At 37.8% G+C, this 20592-nt stretch overlaps 1 protein-coding gene across 1 annotated transcript in view; it reads left to right on the top strand.

Moving 5' to 3' along the window:
* The window catches only part of LRMDA (leucine rich melanocyte differentiation associated), a 645000-nt gene extending 630276 nt beyond the window's left edge, over positions 1-14724 (top strand). Inside the window, exon 7 of the mRNA XM_027880518.1 lies at positions 14122-14724. Coding sequence (XP_027736319.1) covers positions 14122-14201 — 80 coding nt within the window. The 3' untranslated portion in view covers positions 14202-14724. The remainder of the gene's footprint in view (positions 1-14121) is intronic.
* The last annotated feature ends 5868 nt before the right edge of the window (positions 14725-20592 follow it).

Genomic DNA, 20592 nt, shown 5'->3' with positions numbered 1-20592 from the left:
AGTTTGAGAATAATGCCAGTTGCGCACTTCTTAAACTGGGAGCCACAGTTCTGACAGCTATAAAAAAATAAAGTAACTTTTGTTTCTGGTTTCGTATAATGAGCATATAACAAAAAGGAGGTTTACCTCTACATTATCCTGCAGGTGTAACTGCTGTATGTCAGTTTATCCTGTATTTTATTTTGATGATGAGAGAACACTAGGGAGGAAAAAAAAATTCTCTTCATCAAAAACCTTAACAGGAAAGAAAAAGTGTCTCAAGACAATGTCATGTATTGCTGGTTATTTGTGATGGTTAAAAGAATTATCTGAAAACAAAGAAGTCTTTCACAATGAATCTAAAACACAAAAGCTTTAATAGCATTTACATCTGTGTATCATCCATGTGTCCAAATGCAAGTCATGAATAACACATAAACTAGAGTATATAGGGAACAGAAGTGCTAGCACATCGTTTAAAATCCAACACACCCCATCGTCAGTGGAATCAAATACACAGCAGGAATGGTTCCAGTTGATAGACATACAATGAAGTCATTGAAAATGAAAACATATTAATTATGTTCCTAAAGGTTAAGATAGTAATGGCTGAATTCTCTAATCCTGGAATGATATTAATGTCACAAATCCATGCAGGAAAAGTCTGTAGTGCTTAAAAATTTGTGGAAAATTTTAGTAACACTTATTTGTATCTCACTCATGACTGACTCCACAGCATGGGGGGTAGCAGGGGGAATAGCAGGAAGTGCAAGACAAAGACAAACCAGGGAGAATTACCAAAAAAAAAAAAAAAAAGGTTCTTGGTCCAAACAAGCCCCTTGCACTACATGAGCTAATTGTAAGAATAGACTATTTCTAAACTGCAGCTGTTATGTGCTTAAGCAAACCCTGCTGGGAGAACTGCTTTGTGGAACACCTAACGCAGACACACAGAGCGTCCTTTAATAGAGGAATTCAAAGTGCGATGTATAAGGAAAACCTTCTCTGCTTCCAAATTTTCCTGATCTTATTACAGGATGTGATCCTAGCATTTCATTCTGACATAGGTTTCCCTTAACCATTTTCTATTTTCATTATCTTTTTGCCTATGTTAAATAAAAACAACAGGGGCTGAAGACTTGATGTGTGTGTGTTGGGAAATGAGCAGAGGGGGCTGAGGGGAAATGCTTAGGTTTTGTGATACAAAATGATAGGTGTCAAAAAACCCCACAAGACTCCTAGCTTGGTCATGGTAACTTTTTTGTATAATATTTTTTGGTTGTCCCTGTGGACTAGTAAGATCCCTCATATCCTAGTAATTTTATATGTATTCTTTCTCTACTCTTTTCTTTACCCTTCCTCAAATCCTTATCCAGGCACCTCTGACACAAGACTATTGCACCTGGGTTCCTAACTATATTAACTCCATTGTGCTGGTATGCTGAGTACCCCTGATCCTTAATGTCTTTATGCTAAAACCCAAATCCTCCCAACAGCAAGGGGTTAATTGTCTGCTTTCAATGCACTTAAAAACTCTCAGCTCTTGGGAATGTTGTTTCCATGAGGATTGAATGTAATTACAAAATAATATAGGCACTCTGACTTATTTTCAGTGAGTGATACTTAAGTCATTGCTGTTTTTGCTGCATGTGTTTATATTGGGGCTCTTCCTTTCATATACTTGATGCAAGGTATTTGCAAATTTTGAGCCTTTGGGCTTTAAATGTTGTGCTGCTTCTTCTGTTCCTTATTCACTACAGATTACATATAATTGATGACCTGCATTTACAGACATGGGTGGTATACAGATGTAAATGTTATTATAGCTTTTATATTTTATGTTCTTTCTGAAAGATCATTTTGTCTTTGAATAATACTCCTGTTCAGATTTTGGGGGGTTTATCTCTAAAAGAGAATATGAAATGGATATTGCACATCGTATATTTCTTAAAAGTAATTTGGAATTTTAGGGTATGGGATTGGTGGTGACTGATACACTGCCTGGATGAGATATATCCCTTTGAAAATAACAGCGCCAGTACATGCCTGCATCTGTCTAACCTCATAATTCACTTTCACATTGGGTTATGGATGTCTGCATTCAGTGAGTCTATCTTCCCTTTAGGTATTATTTCAGCCCTTTGAGATAATAAGGAAAGTTTAATTGCGTTGTTAATTGATTTTTTGCACAACATTATTACCTTGATTGATTGCAGAGTTGATGAAAATGTTAGACACAGGCAGTGTAAAGTATCAGCCCAGTAAGGAGTGGGAGCCTTGTGGAGAATAGATAACCTTGATGTTAAGAGCTATATCCTTCAGATATGTCTTCCCTTGACATATTGATGGCCCTTGAAAAGGGAAAAGCTGATTGTATGCAGAATGCAATCATTAAACCCACTTCAGCTGGCTGTTGATTAATTTGTTTTTTCCTGAAGGATCTAGTTAAAAAGAAGGCCTCACTAGTATCAACAGCAGCCATTTTCTAGGCTTCAGATTATACTTAACCCTCTCCTAGAAGAAAGAAAAATGATACTGTCTTGTTTTAGACAGGCAGATTGTCTGCAAACATTCAGTTGAACTGCAATTTGGGGATTATAACACTCACTTTACCCTGTTAACTACTGCTTCCTCTATGACCTCTCCTCCCCCTGCCTTCAGTATTCAGCTTCACCACAGAAAGCTGAAAGTCACGTTTGATATTTTCAGAGTAAGGCCACTGTCTGTTCTCAGCAGAGATGCCAACAGGGATGTCAAGCTTGTTTTGCCCAAAGACTGAAATACTTCAGTAGCATGTAGCTGCTTCCCAGGAGCCTCTCTGAAAGGACCACAGGGTTCACTGCACACACGTAAGTGGTTAAGCTTTCCTTATCCCTGAAAAGATCTTTCTTGTATAATTTTTTGTTATTATTTCTGAGATCTTTGAGGTCTTCTGTAGGGCAGTTTGTGCTGCTCAATGCTGCCCCAGGCTTAACAGCAGCACTTATGTGCCCTGTTGTTGGATACTTTTAACCAAATGGTAGCCTATGTGTGACTGCCTTTCCCACCGTGAATTCATGTGATGGTTTAATCCCAGACTACCTGCTACCTTCAGAGCACTTTCTGTTTTAATAGCACCCACTCTGAGAGCAAACATGGAGAGTATTGCCTAAATGGCCTTCCTGTGGCAGAGGGACTTCCTTGGCTAAAAATCATTCTGGGGATTGAGGGACAGCTTTTGCCTTAAGTGATTTGTACCAGCAAATGACTCAAGACTTCCAAAATATGTATGCAGCTTTAAACAAGCAATTTGATGCCTCTGAATGTGGTGAACACTTTACCCTTCTGTTAACTATTTGAAAGATATTTCTAACAGGTTATTGCTTCCTGTTGAGCTTGCTAGTCTCAAAGTCAGTTGCTCTTAATTTGTGTGTGTGAGTGATAACAGTGATCAGTGTTGCTTGATTGTTTGGCCAAATGTGTTTTATTAGGTCCAATGTCCCCATTTTGCCAGTGGGCTCCTTTTTAATATGGGGACATGTTAACTTGTGGCATAGTCAAGTCTGACAAATCTGAACCAGCCGACTAAATGAGTAATATTTCAGGCTGCCAAAGCAGGTGAATACTGATTAACTGACACACTCCAAGAGCTCTCACCAATATCCATGCTCTGGTGGAAAACGTTTACTAAGCGTAATACTTGTTAGAAAGTCTTTGGTGCTTTGACTAAACCTTAATGACTCTGACCCTAATGGAGGGATTTTAATGTGCCTCTCTCAAGCTATTTCTTAGTTCCCAATATTTTATCTTTAGCAAAAAGCTTCCATAGAGGCTAAAAGTGCACCTGTAAACTGTGTTCTACTGACCACTGTGATTTAACCTGCAGCCCCCATCTCATTAGCATGTTTTTAAAAGGAGGCTGAGGAAAGGGAAAAGAGTTGAGGATACAGAACAATGACAATGTTTTGGCAGTCAGGGTTGGGAACTAGACTATGGCCAGTAACTATTTAGCAATAGCAAATGGTGTCCCATGTCATATAGCATAGAACAAAATTCTAAGAGGCAAGCCCATACTTAGTCCAGAGAACAAGATATTTTCTGAATACTTTGAGTGTTTGGATCCAGATGCATTTCTGATTTCACTTGATGCTATATAGTAATAGTAATAGAAGAGAGAAGGGAACTCACCAGCTGTTGTGGGGTCCGGATGTGTCTTACAAAGTGCCAAATGCCTTCAACTTCTACTGGAAATCACGGGAATCCAGAGCCTTGTAGGCTCAGCTTCTTAAAAAACACTTGTTTTTGTATTGGGAAAGATCGTAGCAATCCTATCATTAGCGATTAGTTAAATGGGGTTTTTTTGTTTCTGAGGAAGGGCTTGTAGAAAGGAGCAAGGCAAAGAAGGTTCCCTTAACTGTATCATGTTGTGACAGCAGCACTATTTAATTATGCTCTTTAATTTTATTTGAGAGACTTTCTTTCCCAGCTTTAAAAATAAAAAGCAACTTGTCTTTATTTTAGATGACTCTCTTGAGAAATTTCAAACGAGTTGAGCCAGACTAAATTTTCTATGGCTTTTTTTCCCCCTAATGTGAACTCCTGCAGCAGGAACACATTTGAGATCCAAAAGCAAGTTTTACTCATGAGATGAGCCAAATTTGTGTCTAAACTCTCCAGAAGGGCCCTGCTGCTCAAATTTTTTTCACATAAGAATTTGTAATTTTATTGGAATGCTTGCAGACTTTCCAAATAATTATTCCAAAAGTTTGCTTTCTGCCCCATAAATCATGGTACATTTGTTTAATTCTATCACAGTTACTAAAAGAACTTCCCTCTTTTTTCCTCTTGCATTTTATTGCTAATGCAATCTGTGCATGGTTAAAGTTTGTGAAGTATGATATAATTTTAGTTGCTTTTTTTTTTCCTGAACAACCTTGCCATTCTTTATGGTTTAACTCCTTTGATGAGTAGTGTAAGTATTATTATTAGAATGTAGCCCAAAGTGTAGAGCAGCCAGCAGAAATGCCATTTTTGCATATGTTAGCCAAATTAACTGAAAATCTTCTAAGTTTGTATGGTGAGTGTACGCTGAACAGCTGAACTTTAATTTATGGTGAGGAAGGGTTTTACAGCCTCCTTTTCCTCCATCATTGGAAATATATTAAAAGTATCCTTTTACACCACTTCAGTGGTTGTACTGTTTCATTAACAAAAGTAATAGAAAGATCGTTCAAAGCAGTGCTGGCATTTATGCTGTGGATGTGAGAGAATAACAAGTGCCACCTCAGCTGCAGTGGAAGCTGGTGGTGCAGACGGGCGGTCTCCCCCCTCCCGCCTCCCCCGGACAACATTTTGAGCCTTTTGTTCGGAGCACTACCCCACCATCTGTATACACAAACTGATGCTCACTGAGATTAGTCCACCAGAAGTCAGGCTCCTGGGCGAAAGACTGAAAGCAGAGGTTGTATAAATATGGGCTTTGATCATGACAGAACAAGAAATTGGCTGCAAAACTAACAACCAGTATTGCTTTAATTGCCATCCCCGCCTGTTCGGCGGCGGGTGCGGTGCGGGTTTTAGACAAATGCTTGCTGCCCTCTAGTGCCCACGGGCTCGACCTGAAGCTGCAGGGCCCAGGCGAGCCGGGCAGACGGGGCTCTTCTGGACAGGAGTGGCTTTTTGCCTGGTTGCTAACATTGCCTGTCCAGTTTGGGGTGTTCGGTTATAAATAGAAAGCAAATAAGTTCTTGTGACATGGGTTTAGAGATGAAGGGTGTTTAACAGATGTAACTTGACTTGCATTGAATATTTACAGTCTTTTTTTTTGCCTTTACTCTACTTCTTTTATTTAGACCATATATGAGAGAATGAGATATATGAAGAAGTGTTTTAAAGACTAAAAAAACTGTGAAGTCATTCTTCCTTTCCTCCATCTCCTTCAAGGGCGTTCAGTATATCCAGTTCACCCGTAAAATCTGGCATGCTGATGCTTTCTGTGCACTTGGGTTTCCTTGACTATAGTAGCAAGCTAACTATACAATTTATGTGTCTGAGTAATTAGAAAAATCTGCTTTAAATTTTCAACATATTCCATGAGAAGTATTTCATCATAAAGTCAACATTAATTCCATCCATGACATTAAAAGTGCAAAACTGGCAAAGATGCACTGAAGAGAAAAAAGCCTTTGGTCGGGTTTTTTGTTTGTTTGTTTGGGCTTTTTGTTTGGTGTGTTTTGCTTCATTTTCACTAGAAAGAGACATCTCATTCCCCAACATATTTCTCTGATGATGGTTGCAATAAGCATGGAAATATTCCAAAGAAATCCCAAGTGTAGAACCTTAAATTGTAACAATGATACCCAGAGGAGTATGGAACTGGTTAATGATTTAAAGTAATATACCCTAAATACTCCTATTTTAACCAACAGTAGGGAATCTGTAGACAGCACATGCCCAGATCAAAGCTGATCATGTCAATGTCATTCAAGGAGGGAAAGATACCCTCCTTTTCCCCTTCTCTCCCCCCAACCCTTTTTTTAAACAAAGTATGACATCTGAGGAACAGTGTGTTGATTGTTCCACTGCCAGGATATGCATAATGGAAACATTAGCTCCAAGATAACTTTTAATCTGTCAGCCTAATGGCTCCTTAATGTGTAGAGGGCTTTAAATGTATGTCAGCCAGGGCTGTATAAAGTAATATAGTTTGTGGCCTGAATGGATCTAGATGACTCTGCACCATGACACAATATGGTTTATTATTAAGTATCAGCTCATCAGCTTATTCCCACGGACTTGGACAAGCTTCTCAATTTTCCAGTAACAGATTATGTGAGAAAAAGCTTGCAGTGCATTTTTTCTCTCCTCCTTTTTTTTTCTTTTATTTTTCTCCCCTTCCAAATTACAAGTTTCATCCCCAGTTGCACTGGGAGCCCTGAAGTGTATTTACAGCAGGCTGCACTTTATCACACATCAGCTTGACTGCTAGTTTACACTGAACATTTATGCAGCTTCCTTGGCCCAGGATGCAAACTTCACATCTTTGTATTCCTATCACCTTCATCGCAAATTTTTCCAACATCCTTTCCCTGTTGACTGCTTTCCTCCCCCCTCCCCTACTCTCACTTCCCCACATACTCCCCCTCTTTTCCCCCCTTCCTACAAACAGACCAGTGAGACTTGACATGTCACAGTACTTGTCTGTGCAGGATACTTGCAATAATTCAGTGTGTTAGTTTGCCTTCTGTGATTCCTCCCAGCTCTAGCTTAGGTATATAATTTCAACACCATTGCTGTAGACTGGATACAGATTTGATTTTGTGCCTTTCACTAATTTCTTTCAGTCTGAAAGACTATTTTGTGCCCCATGCTGTAGAGTGTCCAGAGGAAAATGTTACCACTTTTCAGCCTGCCCGTGCAGAGAGCAGAGCAAAGAGGTAATTAATCTCCTCTGAATGGGAAGGTTACCTTCCTTGGATGTTGTTACCCCCCGAGGGGGGGGAGAATCAGAATCAGCAGTTTGCTACTGAAGGTACATCTTTCTCCAGGAAAGCTGCTATGGACCACAATCCCTAATTCATGATAATCTCTTTGAGAGTACTTGGGGACACTCTGTGAGTACTGTGGCCATGGTGTAGGAATTCCGCCTTCACCACAGGAGCTCTGGCCTCAGCCTTCTCAAGCACAACCTGATTGCTTTATGCACAGCTCGTTTTGGAAGAATCATGCATTACTTTTGCTTACATTTAGTGTTTGTATCCTCTTAAAAATGTTAACTAATATATAACATAAGGAAAGTTAGTATTTGTGCATTTGTTATGTAAGCGCTTGTGAGAATTTTATGATGTTTTAGGAAATTTATCTCTGGGTTTTGTTTATCTCTATGATATTTCAAGTCTTTATAAGATACTCTACTACAGTATTTATCTGTGGCACAACCAAAGGCATTCATATCCTTACCTGTTGTATTCTCCTCTTTATGTTGCTCCCTCTGCTCTGATTTAAGGAGTCTGGATCCTGTGTCTTGATTCCAACCTGGAGTAATCTGGAAACTGCAGTTGCAACAAGCAGATTTAATAGTAGTAGTCAGAGATCCCATCACATTAGCAAGGACAGCCGCAACTCTTCTGTTCTTTTCCCATGTCATGTTGCAGTTTTTGAGCTCAAGCTTCCCCATGCTGGTGGTGGTTTGTTTGCTGAAGTCTGAGTGGACCTCTCTGGGTTACATAATTTGCTGCTTTGGGGAGGACTTGGTGATCCTTTACACCTTTTCTTGTCTTCTAAGTGGTCTTCTCAAATTCCCATGTCAGCGAATTCATAGGCTGGATCATATTCAATAGAAACAATCATTCTGTTTCACCAAAAGTCAACATGAAGTACAAAAGTCTGTCTACAGTCCACCCCCTTCTTGTTGTATAAATTTATAGTTTTAAAATTTTGATTAAATTTGGGTTATTTTACCATACATGGACCAATATGGACAAACAACGTAACAAGCTTTTTTTTCTGCTTTTGGCTCTAACAGATTTCAAAAGTTAAAGGCTTTGTTGTATCTAATTGCTCAAACTATTGTTCTTGTTTATAAAAATGTATGTCTACATAAATAACTATAAAGACCCAATTATAAATGAATGTCTGCAAATTAAAGTAGATGATTGAACCTTAGAGGACTAACTTAAACAAACACTCAATTTCCAACATTTTTGGGAAAAAGTTTGGGGTTTTTTTTATTTGATTTGTATAGTATCATATGTCACAGTCACAAGACTCAGTAGAACTAAAAGTGCAGTATTTGCATCTACATAAACTGTTTATTCTTTTTTGCCTATCACGGTTAGATATTTAGCATCTCTCTTCTCCTCTTTTTCCACCCCATCCCAGAGTCATGTGAAGCTTTGTATGGCTCTGTGCTCCCCAAATTTCAAGATGATTTTGTTGAATGTCAGACTAATGTTTTTGTGGGTTGGGTTTGGTTTGCGTGTGGTTTTGTTTGATTTTTGGGGGAGATTGGGTATTTTTTAATTCATCAAGGACAGCTAATCAAATATTTTGAAGGAGCAGATTAATAAATATTTTAATACTTTTTACAGCATTCAGTTGTTTGAATATTCTTAATGATGGATATAAAATAGTTCAGGTACATTTAGATGGAATCAATTTTTATTTTTTTAACTAAAGTGACTTTGAGAGTATATATACTTTAATTCTCCTGATTCAATGGAAAAATATAACCTTTTTGCTACTGAAGGTGAGAGGATTAGGCTTCTAATTTCTTCAAAATCTCTAGTACTGCATTTCTCATAGAAAATCAAAATGGAATTGAAAATAAGAAGTTGTGAACTAGACAACTAGATCAAGTTCTTAAAATTTACAGGAAGATAAATATAAAATGAAAAATTTCTAAACTTCTGTACAAAAGGATTTTTTTTAAAGTAGCTTTACTTATTCCTTAGATGAAAATATTTTTAAGAGTTTTAAATTAATTGGACTCATGGAGGTGCTTTGCCTAAATTAGGAGCATTGCAGACTTTAAACTGTTCATAGATAGGTATTTATTCTCCTCTAAATGTTGTCAGTAGGGAATTATTTTCCTTTAAAGGAAGTTTATATTAATATTTAAGGGAATTTTTCAACTTCTGTTCATTAATTGTAGAATATGCCCAAGTGCCTATGAAAAAAACGATTATGGTATTGATATTTCATTCTGAAGGGTCTCAAAACAGTTTACAGATTGGTAGTATAGCCACACTGAAATGCACCCAGCTTCTTGGTGGAACATGGCAGCTGTTTAATAGCCCATAGCAAAACTATACAACAGCAGGTTGTATAGAAAGAGATGAATATGGCTCAAATACAAATCAGCAGCTGAGGATTTAGATACTGTACTCTAATTAAAGTTAGGTGAGGTTTATTCCACTAGAATATTGAGTCTGTGAGTGAAGTGCTACACTTTATCTGACCTAGTACAATGACCTGTGGTTAGTCCATCTGAAGGAGAGGCTGAAGGCTGTTTGCTGAAATGTAATCCCTGATGTATACTGCAGACCAGTGTTTGACAAACAAATTAAATTGGGAATACTTTGCTTTTTTTTCCTTGCAGAGGGGTTTATTAAAAACACTTGATGTTTAAATGAGTGCCTGATGGGGGTGTTGGGCAGATGTGGCAATAGGTTTTGATGAGAGTAGCAAAATTTTGGGGGCTTGAATACTTAGTTTTAGTAATTACTTTTTAAAGAAAACTGAATGCTGCTGGAGGAAGCTTTGTTCCTAACAGCTCCCTGAGCTATGGTGGCTGGGAGGTGGTATTTTTATAGATGTAGACTATTTATTTGCTAGGAAAAGGAGAAAAGCAAGAAAGACAAGATGCTATTAGACAACAATTTCTTAATGTCACTGTTGGCTTGAGCTCAATTTTGACCTGTAACTAGCTTAGGCTGTGTGGTCTATGGGTCTAGCACATTCCATTGCAACTTATTTTTACCTTTTTTTTGTGTAATGCATGAAGATCTTTAAACTTTTTTTTCTGTAGAAAAGTATATAGAGGGACAAGTGCAACATAGCTCTATGCAAAACATGCCAAATTTAAAAGGAACTAACACGACTTGAACTTTTTCATGTGTTTTAGTATGCATGTATGTATTTATTTATTTATTTGGATAATTGGGTTTTCCTTCAGCTAAGGGAAAGCTGGTGTTGCTGACATTACAATGTGTTTGTGAAGAAAGACTGATACCACAACACATGCAGGCAACTGCAAGGTCATTACTTACCCGGCATAATTAGAACATCCATTCCAAAGGGTGAAAACATTTAAAAGATAAAGAGTGAATTTAAAAAGGATTCTTCCCAATGCATTTTTTTCATAATTATAGTTTTAACAGCTTGTGGTGATGGTAGAATCAGCTACTTAAGAAAAATTAGAAGCCTCATTCAGGGAAGATGATCCCTCAAGAGACCTTGTGTTGTCATTTCTTAAGAACCTTGAGCAGAAACCTCATTCAGGATGCTGTGTATTGTTTTGATGTATAGGGGGTATACTTATCTTATTATTGCCAATGCTGGATATTTTAATTAAAAAACTCCAGAACAGCCACAGATGTATTGTTTTCCCCTTATTCCTCCCCTTGCCTGTGTGCAAAAGCACACGTTCTCTTCCCCCTGAACTACAAGGAAAAAATATCATAGCAGAAAGGCCGAAAAGAAGCAATAGCTTTCCTAAATTCACGTGAACTATCTTAGCCTCAAAATTCTCACACAAACCTTTTGCAGTTCTCTGTGGTTGCCAAAGGGAGCTGGGAACTAAAGAGAAAAAACAAAAGGAAAAACCACACCAGTAGATGCGTTTAATTTATGAGCAAGATTATTGTTTTACAAATAACCTTCATGATAAATAAGGTCTCATGGCAACATTTTCAACTGTGCTTTTATCAAGACTCTCTGAGCAGTGTGTGTAATATGCCTGGCAATCGAATCACAGCTGTGTGCCTGGGTAGGGAATCTCTGCGGAGACAACACTTCCTTAATTTAAACAATTGTAGGCTGCAGGATTTCAAAAATTTCAGCTGACTTTAACTGTCACTAGCCCAAGCACCTTTATCCCCAGGCGAGCAGCAGCAGCTGGATTTCATTTCCTGCTGCCAGACTGTCCGACATCTTTGCTGAACATCCCGGGAACAGAGCATCTTTACTTTAAGGATTTTATTCAAGGTGACAGCTCCTCACACTTTAGCGTTCAGATCACCTCAAGTAGCTGAGATATCAGTGAAAATGAGAGCACTTCTCCAGCAAACTCCAAATTTAGATTGACTGAGGTTATCCTTAGGCCTCTAGACCCAGCCTCCACAACAGCACAGGCCTGCCAGTAACTTTAAAACTACAGTGGAGTTTGTAATGATGTCTGGGGAGAAATAATCTGCCAGAGCAGTGGAGAATACTATAAGCGATAGGAAATGATGTCAGATTTAGTTAGGGCTGGAGACAGTGTTAGAATATACTTGGCATAATATGGCACCGGTATCTCTGTCAGCATCTCTGTTTTCTGTCACCGCACACAATCCCAGGCCTGTCTGTAGCCCTGACAGTGTCTTTTCAGATCAGGTTATTGCCAACTTGGAGACTGGCTCAGCGCAGCACCATACAGCCCCCTTTGTTTGAAGTCTGCCCTTTTGTCATTAATGCACTTGATGTCTATTTAAATCTGACGGTGAATGCAGTATCTGTTTTCCTGTCAAGAGATCATTGACAATATTAATACCTCATGTCCTTGCCTCATTTTCTAAGCACTGACACCTAGCTATAGTCTCCAGCATTCATCAAACAGCACTCTCTCACCAGCATCTCTATAAACAGTCTTGCTTCCAGTCCTTAAGAAATGCGGCAGACCTCAAACAAGACTTTTATCAATGCCAGTGAAAAAGGAGTCTGAAGAATGCCATTAATAAACTGCTCATATCCTTTGCATTTAGAGCTCTAAATGGCCTTGTTACTAACCTAATGCCTGCTGCAGCCTGACTTGGGATATGTGTTTAGGGGAAGAAAAACTTGCTGTTCATTAGATGCTTGTTTAGGAATGCTAATATCATCCTTTGAATGTTGAAACTGCTCCACTAGTGAAATTATTGAAATTGAAATTGAAATTATTGAAGAAAGCTCTGTGGAGGAGGGGAAAGGGATTGGACACCGTACCATATAGTCTCCATCTGTGTTATCCTGAAGAGGAATGTTTTTCACAACAAATGACAGGCCTATCAATTTCTCCTCCCATCCTCATAGGAATGTGTTACCATCCTGATGTCTTAGAAGGAAAGAAGAGCATTAATCTTGCACAACCCATGCCTTCCAAAGCTTCAGTAGCTTATATGACAGACATTATACTGGAAAAAAATGGACACAGAATATAAAAGCTTGTATCGTGAATACTGCAAGTGGGCACAGTATTTGCTATGCGAGTCCTGGAAATCTAAAACAAGAATGAACTGAGAATATGCTCCTCCCCTATCTTTACCCTTTGTGTAAGGCAGTGTTCACCCCCTTTGGGCTAGATTATGTTTGCCCTTACTTATAGAGGTGAGCTAGGTACTTGCAGAGTGACTGCTCTGTTAAGACACTCCCAAGATAGAGGAGACCCTTCCACCGTTCTGTTCATGGGAGGTGACTTTAATTTGACTATACATGTCTGAGGGCTCAAAGAACAACTCTGCTAGTAAAATTTAGCATCTTTGAGGATGTTTTCAGGTGGGATGTGACTGTGAACTTACGCTTTCACATACCACTTAGTACCACCAGAGGGGATGCTTTTGAATAAGGTAGTGAGATTTACAGGTATGTTGTCTCACCCACAGCGGTTAAGGTTAAGATGCCCTTCCTCAGGCATCTTTCTGCCTGTACTCACTGAGAATAACATGCCTTGTCTCCCAAAACCAATATTCTGGCTAATTTTTGAAAGCATCCTTCATATGCCAATATGTAGCATAATTATAATTCTATCTTGCTTATGGGATGTTGTGATGGTGTTCAGAGAAATACTTTGGAAATATTTTTACTAAATATTTATTTGTATGCTGGAGTCTGGAGGACTAACTGTTCTAGCCCATGTCTGTTGATGACTTCCCATGTAGATTTCAGCCGGTCACTTCAGTTCTCTGTCACTGGAAAGAAGGGATGGCTTTAGGTGTTTGCAGTATGACTTTGTGAAAGCTTGAATGGTTTTTCCAGGATCCACATTAAACTGTAATTATTTGCTGGGTTTTTTTTTCCTTTCTGATTTCATTCGCCAGGAAAACCTTTTAAATACATAGCAGGGACATATCAGAAAGCACAAAATGTAACTGCAATCCAGACTTTCCATTTTCCAAGAACAGAAGAGAGGTGCTCTGATTTAAAATGCAGTGTATGATGTTTCAGTGTTATGTAGTTCTGATTTTGAAGATACTTGTGGATTTATGTTTAGTAGGATGGGTCATGCATGTATTTGAACACGTTTTCCCAGGGGATTCAAAACTGCTGTTTGAAATGGCAATATTGAATATTTCAAATACACAAACTTTCTTTTGCAGGAAGAGAGAAAATTGCTCCCTTCCTTCCTTCAAATTTCCCTATTTATGTGCTTTATTGCATATTATGCCACTTTGGACCTAACTGTAATTAATTTCCTTTTTATTGTAGGCATTCTGGGGAAATGTCGCTACATTTACTATGGAAAACATTCCGAGGGCAACAGATTCATCCGAGATGACCAGCTATAAAACACAGTGCTGTTTGGTGCCTCTTCGATCCCTCCACATAAGAAGCACAAATTGCATCTAAATTTTAAGCGTGTAACTGAAGTCCTCTAGTGCCTTCTGCTGACTTTGCCAAGCCTGTCAAGATCATCCTTCTATCTTAGTCTGAGTAGTCACATAGAGATTGACATGATTGCCTTTAAGCAGGTTCCATCCACCAGTGTGACAGACAGCTGCAGCCGAGCACCCGGCCTGACAGGAGGAGCACTGTGATGGATTGCCTGGTCCAATTGCTGCTCCAGAAGAGCAGGGGTCACACCTGGGGCTGCAGTGAGCATGCTCCATCGCTCGGCGCCTCCACAAACGCAGCGCGTTTATCTCCAGCTTGCCTGCTGAGAGAAAGTGGCTGGTGATATCAAAGTGTTTATAAAAGAGGGAGGCTGTAATTTCAGATGAAAAAGCCCTTATCTGTTCTTATTTTTTTCCCTGTGAATTAAGTGCCTGTGTTTCTATCATCTCATACATGCTTACACAAATCCTTTCACGGTTTGGTAAGACCCCCACTCACCTCCAAATGAGCCTAGACAGATTATTTTGTCTTTCAACAGGGGAAAAATATATCCTGAAAATATTTTGGCCATGCAAAGTAGTATTGATTTGTATAATTGTTTATATGCAAAGGAAAAGGATTTAAGTAATTTCCCAGACAAACAAAATTTGCTAATTCTTAAATTAAGTCTCAACATTTACTAACTATTACCTTCAGAAAAGTAAACATTTCTTAATGCTGTAGAATAGTGGCACAGCTTAACTGTATATACCTGGAAGAAACCCTCATTAGTGATACTGACAATGTGTATTATTCCTGGTTTGTTGCACAAGATATTTTTAACTTTTAGGGACTTTATTTAGAATTAAATGCTTAAATCTGGGGGGGGGGGGGGGGAAGTGCTTAAAAGGAGTGATACAACCTGCTACCAGATGCATAGGATTATTCAGAGGGGAGAAAAGTCAACAAAAGTAAATGGTAGAATTAACATAATTAGCAGCTTTACTAATATAGAGAGATGAGTTCTGAATAAACTCTTTTGATGTCTATGTAAGAAAGGCTATTGTCAGATTTTCAGTCACAAAAAATAAAGATTCATGGCACATTTCCTACTTTTCTGATAACAAGGTTGGATATGTTAGAATCATGAATTCGTTACTGTGAAAAAAAAAAAAATCCCATACTTCATGCATATAGTAAATGCTACTAGATACAATGGGATTGTCCAAGGAATATGCAAAAATTCTGACCTCTGCACTGTTCCAATCCCATGCATCTTGGTTCCAGTTGAGAGCTATCACTGCCTAGCTGCTCTTGGTTTGATTAAAATTACTTGGTGGCCTTTACTCACTTTCCTGGTTGAAAAAAAATGTTAGTTTTTAGAAAGTGCCTACTCTGGGGGTCTATTATCAGCTAGTGTTACAGGTGGAAGTGAACTGGACATTGAAGTCAATTGTGAAATTGGAGTTGACTGATGAAATAGAATGAGACACTGGCAGAGTGCCAAAGGAAAGCTTGCTGCTGCTGAGCATGTTAGGCCTTACTCAGTAAATGGAAGCCTTTACTCATTCTGAAAGTCTATAATAAATCTTTAACAGATACTTAAAATCAGTGATGATCTAGTTCACACCACTTGGAGTTCAAATTGAGCTCTGAGCTGTTTGCCATGCAAATTGCTGTCTGTAAAGTACATTTTGGCTGCCTATAATGCCTCTTCTAATGTTGTATATGACTACAAATGAAATGCCAGTTCACTTTAGAAGTCCTGGGAGATATTGGATAAATGAAAACTACATGCCTCTTTCTTTAATCAAAAATATAATTAGAAATATTTAGGGCACTTGTCATTTCTCCTGGTTACCAAAATAACAGCAATCCTACTTTGCTCCTATTATGTTGTCTGTTTTGAAATCTCCACACATTTTGGCCATGGCAATGTTACAAGCAGCAGGGTTCTGAGCAGGGGTGTTTGGAATAACCTAATGTCACTTTCAGTCTGGTTGCATATATGTTCTTGTCTTTATAAAAGGCTTTAACCCTGCCTCAAACAATAAACAGCACTTGCAAACTGACCGCATGATTTTTCCATCTTTGTTTTGCTTGTTTACTTTTCCTAATGTCAAAACCATTTGTATCATTTTCAGGAGTGTTTTCTTCCTAGCAAAGCTTTGGAGGCAAAAATATTTTTGGAAGGAAATGTGAACAAAGTGTTTTCCCCTTTGGTTTTTGTTTTCACTTGAGGGATTATATACCTATAGTTAAATGTGGTAAAGCCCTAATTAAAATTTGCTCAAAGGGAATTCACACTAAATATGTGTCTGATTCTAGAAAATCAAAAGGATAATCCATGAATAATTATTTTATATTACTAACATGTATTAGGACATTATTTAAAAACATGTATGGATGCTTATTACTGTTTATGCTAACTTTTTTTTTTTTGATATGTGGAGTGTTTTATTTTCAGCTGTGTTCTGCTGAAATCCTCTTTTAAGAGATGGCAAACTTTTCAAACCTGGGGCTGCTATCTACACTTAGTTCTTTCCTCAGTGGAACTGTGCCTCTATTTCTTAACTGAGCTATCATTTAGGATGAAAGTCACAGTAAAGTAACCTAAGAAGAGATTCCACTCTCTCTCCTTTGCTCCCCCTTCTCCATACATGACACATCTTTCCCTCTTGAGATTAACGAGGCTATTAAAAATAGAAGATTTGCCTACAAAGTTAAAAAGATTTTAAAATATGTATCTTTCAAAGGAACCACAGCATTCTTAGTTCTTTTTGTTGCAACAAGAAAAATTTGACCAGCCACATTTTTTGACAATTAACAATGTTTGAAATCTGAGCTGTGTGTAAGTAATTGTGAAAGACAAAAAATATTTAAAAAAATAAAAATTATCCAAACTTCCATCTTAGGTTTCAGTCTTGTGATGACCAGTACTTTGCCTTTTGGAAGACATCACGTCTTCACAAATGAAGAGTAGGAGGAAACACTTTTACTAGGAGGTGCCTATAGAAGCTGTGCTTACTACACACCTAACTTAATGAATTGAAAATATTAATTCCTAATCTTATAATTAAAAATAAGAAAAAGATCCAAACTGAAATGTTGAAGTGAAATTCCAAAGATGAATGATCTTCAGTGAAAATCCTGCTGTTATGGATACACAAACCTAACTTTAGAGCACATGAGCTCTAATTGAATCTGTTGTATGCATAAATGATTTATGGGATTGTTGAAAGTATGTTACCACTTTTTTCTCCTTTGTTAGGGCTGACTCTCACAGTAGTTATTCTAGTATTTGCCTTACTCGAACTGTGAGTCCCTTTGAAATCAGTGTATTAGCCATGAAAACTAGGGTTACTAACTTTTGGAGGGCTGATATCTCACTTTTTAATACATTTGGTTCTTTGCGCAGAATACGATTGTTGAGTGTTTAACCCTCACATCTTCTTTGCAGTTGAAAAATCACTGTATGTTGGTGTAAGGTTGCTCCCATTTAAGTCAGAAGAAAGAAACAAATCTGTCTGTGCTTTTAAAAATGCTTTCTGTAAATTACAGGGTTCACTTGCTGCCAGTGGATATATTAATTTTTTTATTCCTGCCAACAATATGAGTATGTTGGGAAATGTTTGCCCCCAGCAGAACTTTGCTAGATGCAGCCTTTGTGGCGAGGTTCTGAATCAACCCATTTTATACTGACTCACACTGAGTCTTACCACATATTTCTTCTTTATGTGGTGCGATAGTTGGCACATGAGTCTCTGCTTGCCCAGTTCAGGAAAGTTTATTTTCTTTATTCTGTGTGGAACTGTCTGTCTTTTTGCTTTGTTAAATGGTTGGCATATGTGAAAGAAGAAGATGAAATTCAGCTTTCCAGAGGTGTAACCATATAGCCAAGATTGAGTCTGTTTGTTTGACACATAGATTTCTAAGTATCCATTTGCAGGTTCAGTCTGTGGAATCTGACGGTGAATCAGGTGATATGAAGTCAGGGGTCTTGCATGGCTTGCTGGCTGTTGTCCTCTGTTCCTAATGATCTCTAGCTGTGTCCTTGTCTGCTTCAATTGCCATGTCATTGCACTGCAAGCAAGTGATAGCAAAAATTGGTAAGTGCTCCCTTTTTGTTTTTAAAGTGAGATTTCTGTTTCACTGCTTGTAGTGTTACAATTGAAATGCACAGTTTTCTTTTTCAATGTTTTTATATGTACACCTGGTAACCGTTACATCCCACTGGCTAGTCTTTTTCTTCTAGTTAGTTAAAATCTGTTTTCTGCAGTCCTTTCTACTCCTAGTGATGGGAATTAAACAAAAAACCAAGATGTGATTTTGATAAAGCAAGCCTTTAAAGATGTTACTATGCTAATGCTTATGCTAAAACTCTGTGAGACAGAGGCATAATGTTATATAAATAAACACATCTAAATGGCTTGAAGGACCCAAGATGTCTCCTGATTTGGAGCCTTCTTGGAGTTAGCCTGTGACTGTGGACATCTGATAGAACCATTGATTTCCTTATGCCACTCTCACAGCATTAACTGGTTAGAGTATGTTGTTTTACTTAAAATGAGTTAATTCTCATTTTAATATTATCCAAATACCTTACCAAGATGTTGAATTATAAGTGAGTTAGGCCTGAGAAAAAATGGCTTCTTCCAATGACTTATGATCTGCCCTTAAGAAGTCTTCAGAGTATTTTCTTTGGCATTTGCTGTGTGAGAACATTCGGGATATAGTCAGCACTCCTACTTCATCAAAACTGGCTGAATTAATATATTTTCCATATGCAGTACTAAAGCAGCTGAATCTTTCTAAAAGTTACCTTTTAGGTTAGGTGACTCTGATGGACTTGCCTCTGGTGGTAGTGTCAACCTGAAGCTGACCCTTGCTTAGAGTTGCTGACAATTAGATTAAGGTTTCAGATCAGGATTTTCACAAGCCTTCAAGGAGCAGATATTTTTAAGGACAAGCTAAGTCGTGGTCATGGCACATTCACAAAATATCATCATCATCATCTCAGCATCCTCAGCATTTTAAGGGAACAGCATCTTGGAAAATATGTTTAATTCTAGTTTAGTTGTGTTCTTAGGTTTTAATGTAAAATTTATTCTACATTATAACATTAAATGCAATTTTTAGGCTGTGAGAGCAAAGCTTCTAAATGTGTTCAAAACATTCTCCCAGCATAAGTTTAAAATTTCTTACAGATATTTTGCATTCTGATTGAAAGTTTTGCTGCCAATTCAAAAACAAACACCTCTAAAGTCAAGGGTTGGTTTATTGTTTTGGGTTTTTTTTTTTAACCTAGTTTTATCTTAATCCAGAACTTTTATAACAGATCATGTCACATCTCATCCACAATTCCATAGATCCTCTTAGAATAGAAATTATCCTTATGGTATAATAGCTTTACAGTAAAATATATCTAGGAAGAAATCTGTTTGGAAATGACAGTATTAAATATAAGTTTAAATTCATTATTTTATTTGGAAATAAAGAAGAGCTTCAGAGGATCTCTTTAGATCATACTCTGGAGAACAAAAGTGGCAGAAATGTGCAGCTTAAGAAATTCTACATTACTTTTACGTTTGAATGGGGAAAATCAAATCAAGAATACCAAGGTAACCAAAATTGATTTTACTGGCATCATTTTTATCTGCAATTGCCCTCCTACTTTGAAATTAGCACTATTTTTGCAATTGAGTATTTAAAACTCAATGTAGGGAAAACAAAGAAAGGAGATTTCTGAAGACAATCTGCTATTCATTTTATAGTTTACTCTGATTTAATAAGGCTTTTGAAACAATGTGAGCACTCAATTAGCCAGCATTCAGTGTATCAAGCAAGTAAGCAGACAGTTGTGGACTTCAGGGAATTTTCAAACACACATGCTGTTCAACCTTAGCAATTTTCTTTTACCTAGGAATTGTTTTCAGAAATTCCCTTATAATGAAATTTCTGTTTAAGTTGATAGCTGTAAATGAGGGCACAGTTGCTTCATTTCCTTTTGACAATAAGCCAAATTCATCCCTGGTGGAACTGCATTGATTTAACTCTACTTGAACTAAGCTACACTGGGGATGAATTTGACCCAGCTTGAGATTTTTTTTTATTCATCTTTTCTTTAATTTCCTTTAGTTTAGTTGTCGATTTAGAGCTGGTCAGAGGATTACAATGCAAGAGAGGGGAAAAGAAAAACTTCTCTGCTCAAGAAAACTTCTCTGCTCATTTCCTTTTTAATACCCTACTGATTTAACCATGACTTGTAATGTGTTTCAGGTAGCCAAATTTCAACATCAATTTTGGAAGAAAGTTCGCTATACTTTGAGTCTCTTTCCTTGGCTACTTCCCAAATCACCACCTACT

The sequence above is a fragment of the Empidonax traillii genome, unplaced genomic scaffold (assembly GCF_003031625.1).
Source record: "Empidonax traillii isolate 1590-97213 ecotype Southwest subspecies unplaced genomic scaffold, ASM303162v1 scaffold71:size1317347, whole genome shotgun sequence".
NCBI classification, from domain to species: Eukaryota; Metazoa; Chordata; class Aves; order Passeriformes; family Tyrannidae; genus Empidonax; species Empidonax traillii.
Note: the sequence above shows the minus strand (reverse complement) of the source record. Positions and strands in the feature narration are given on the sequence as shown.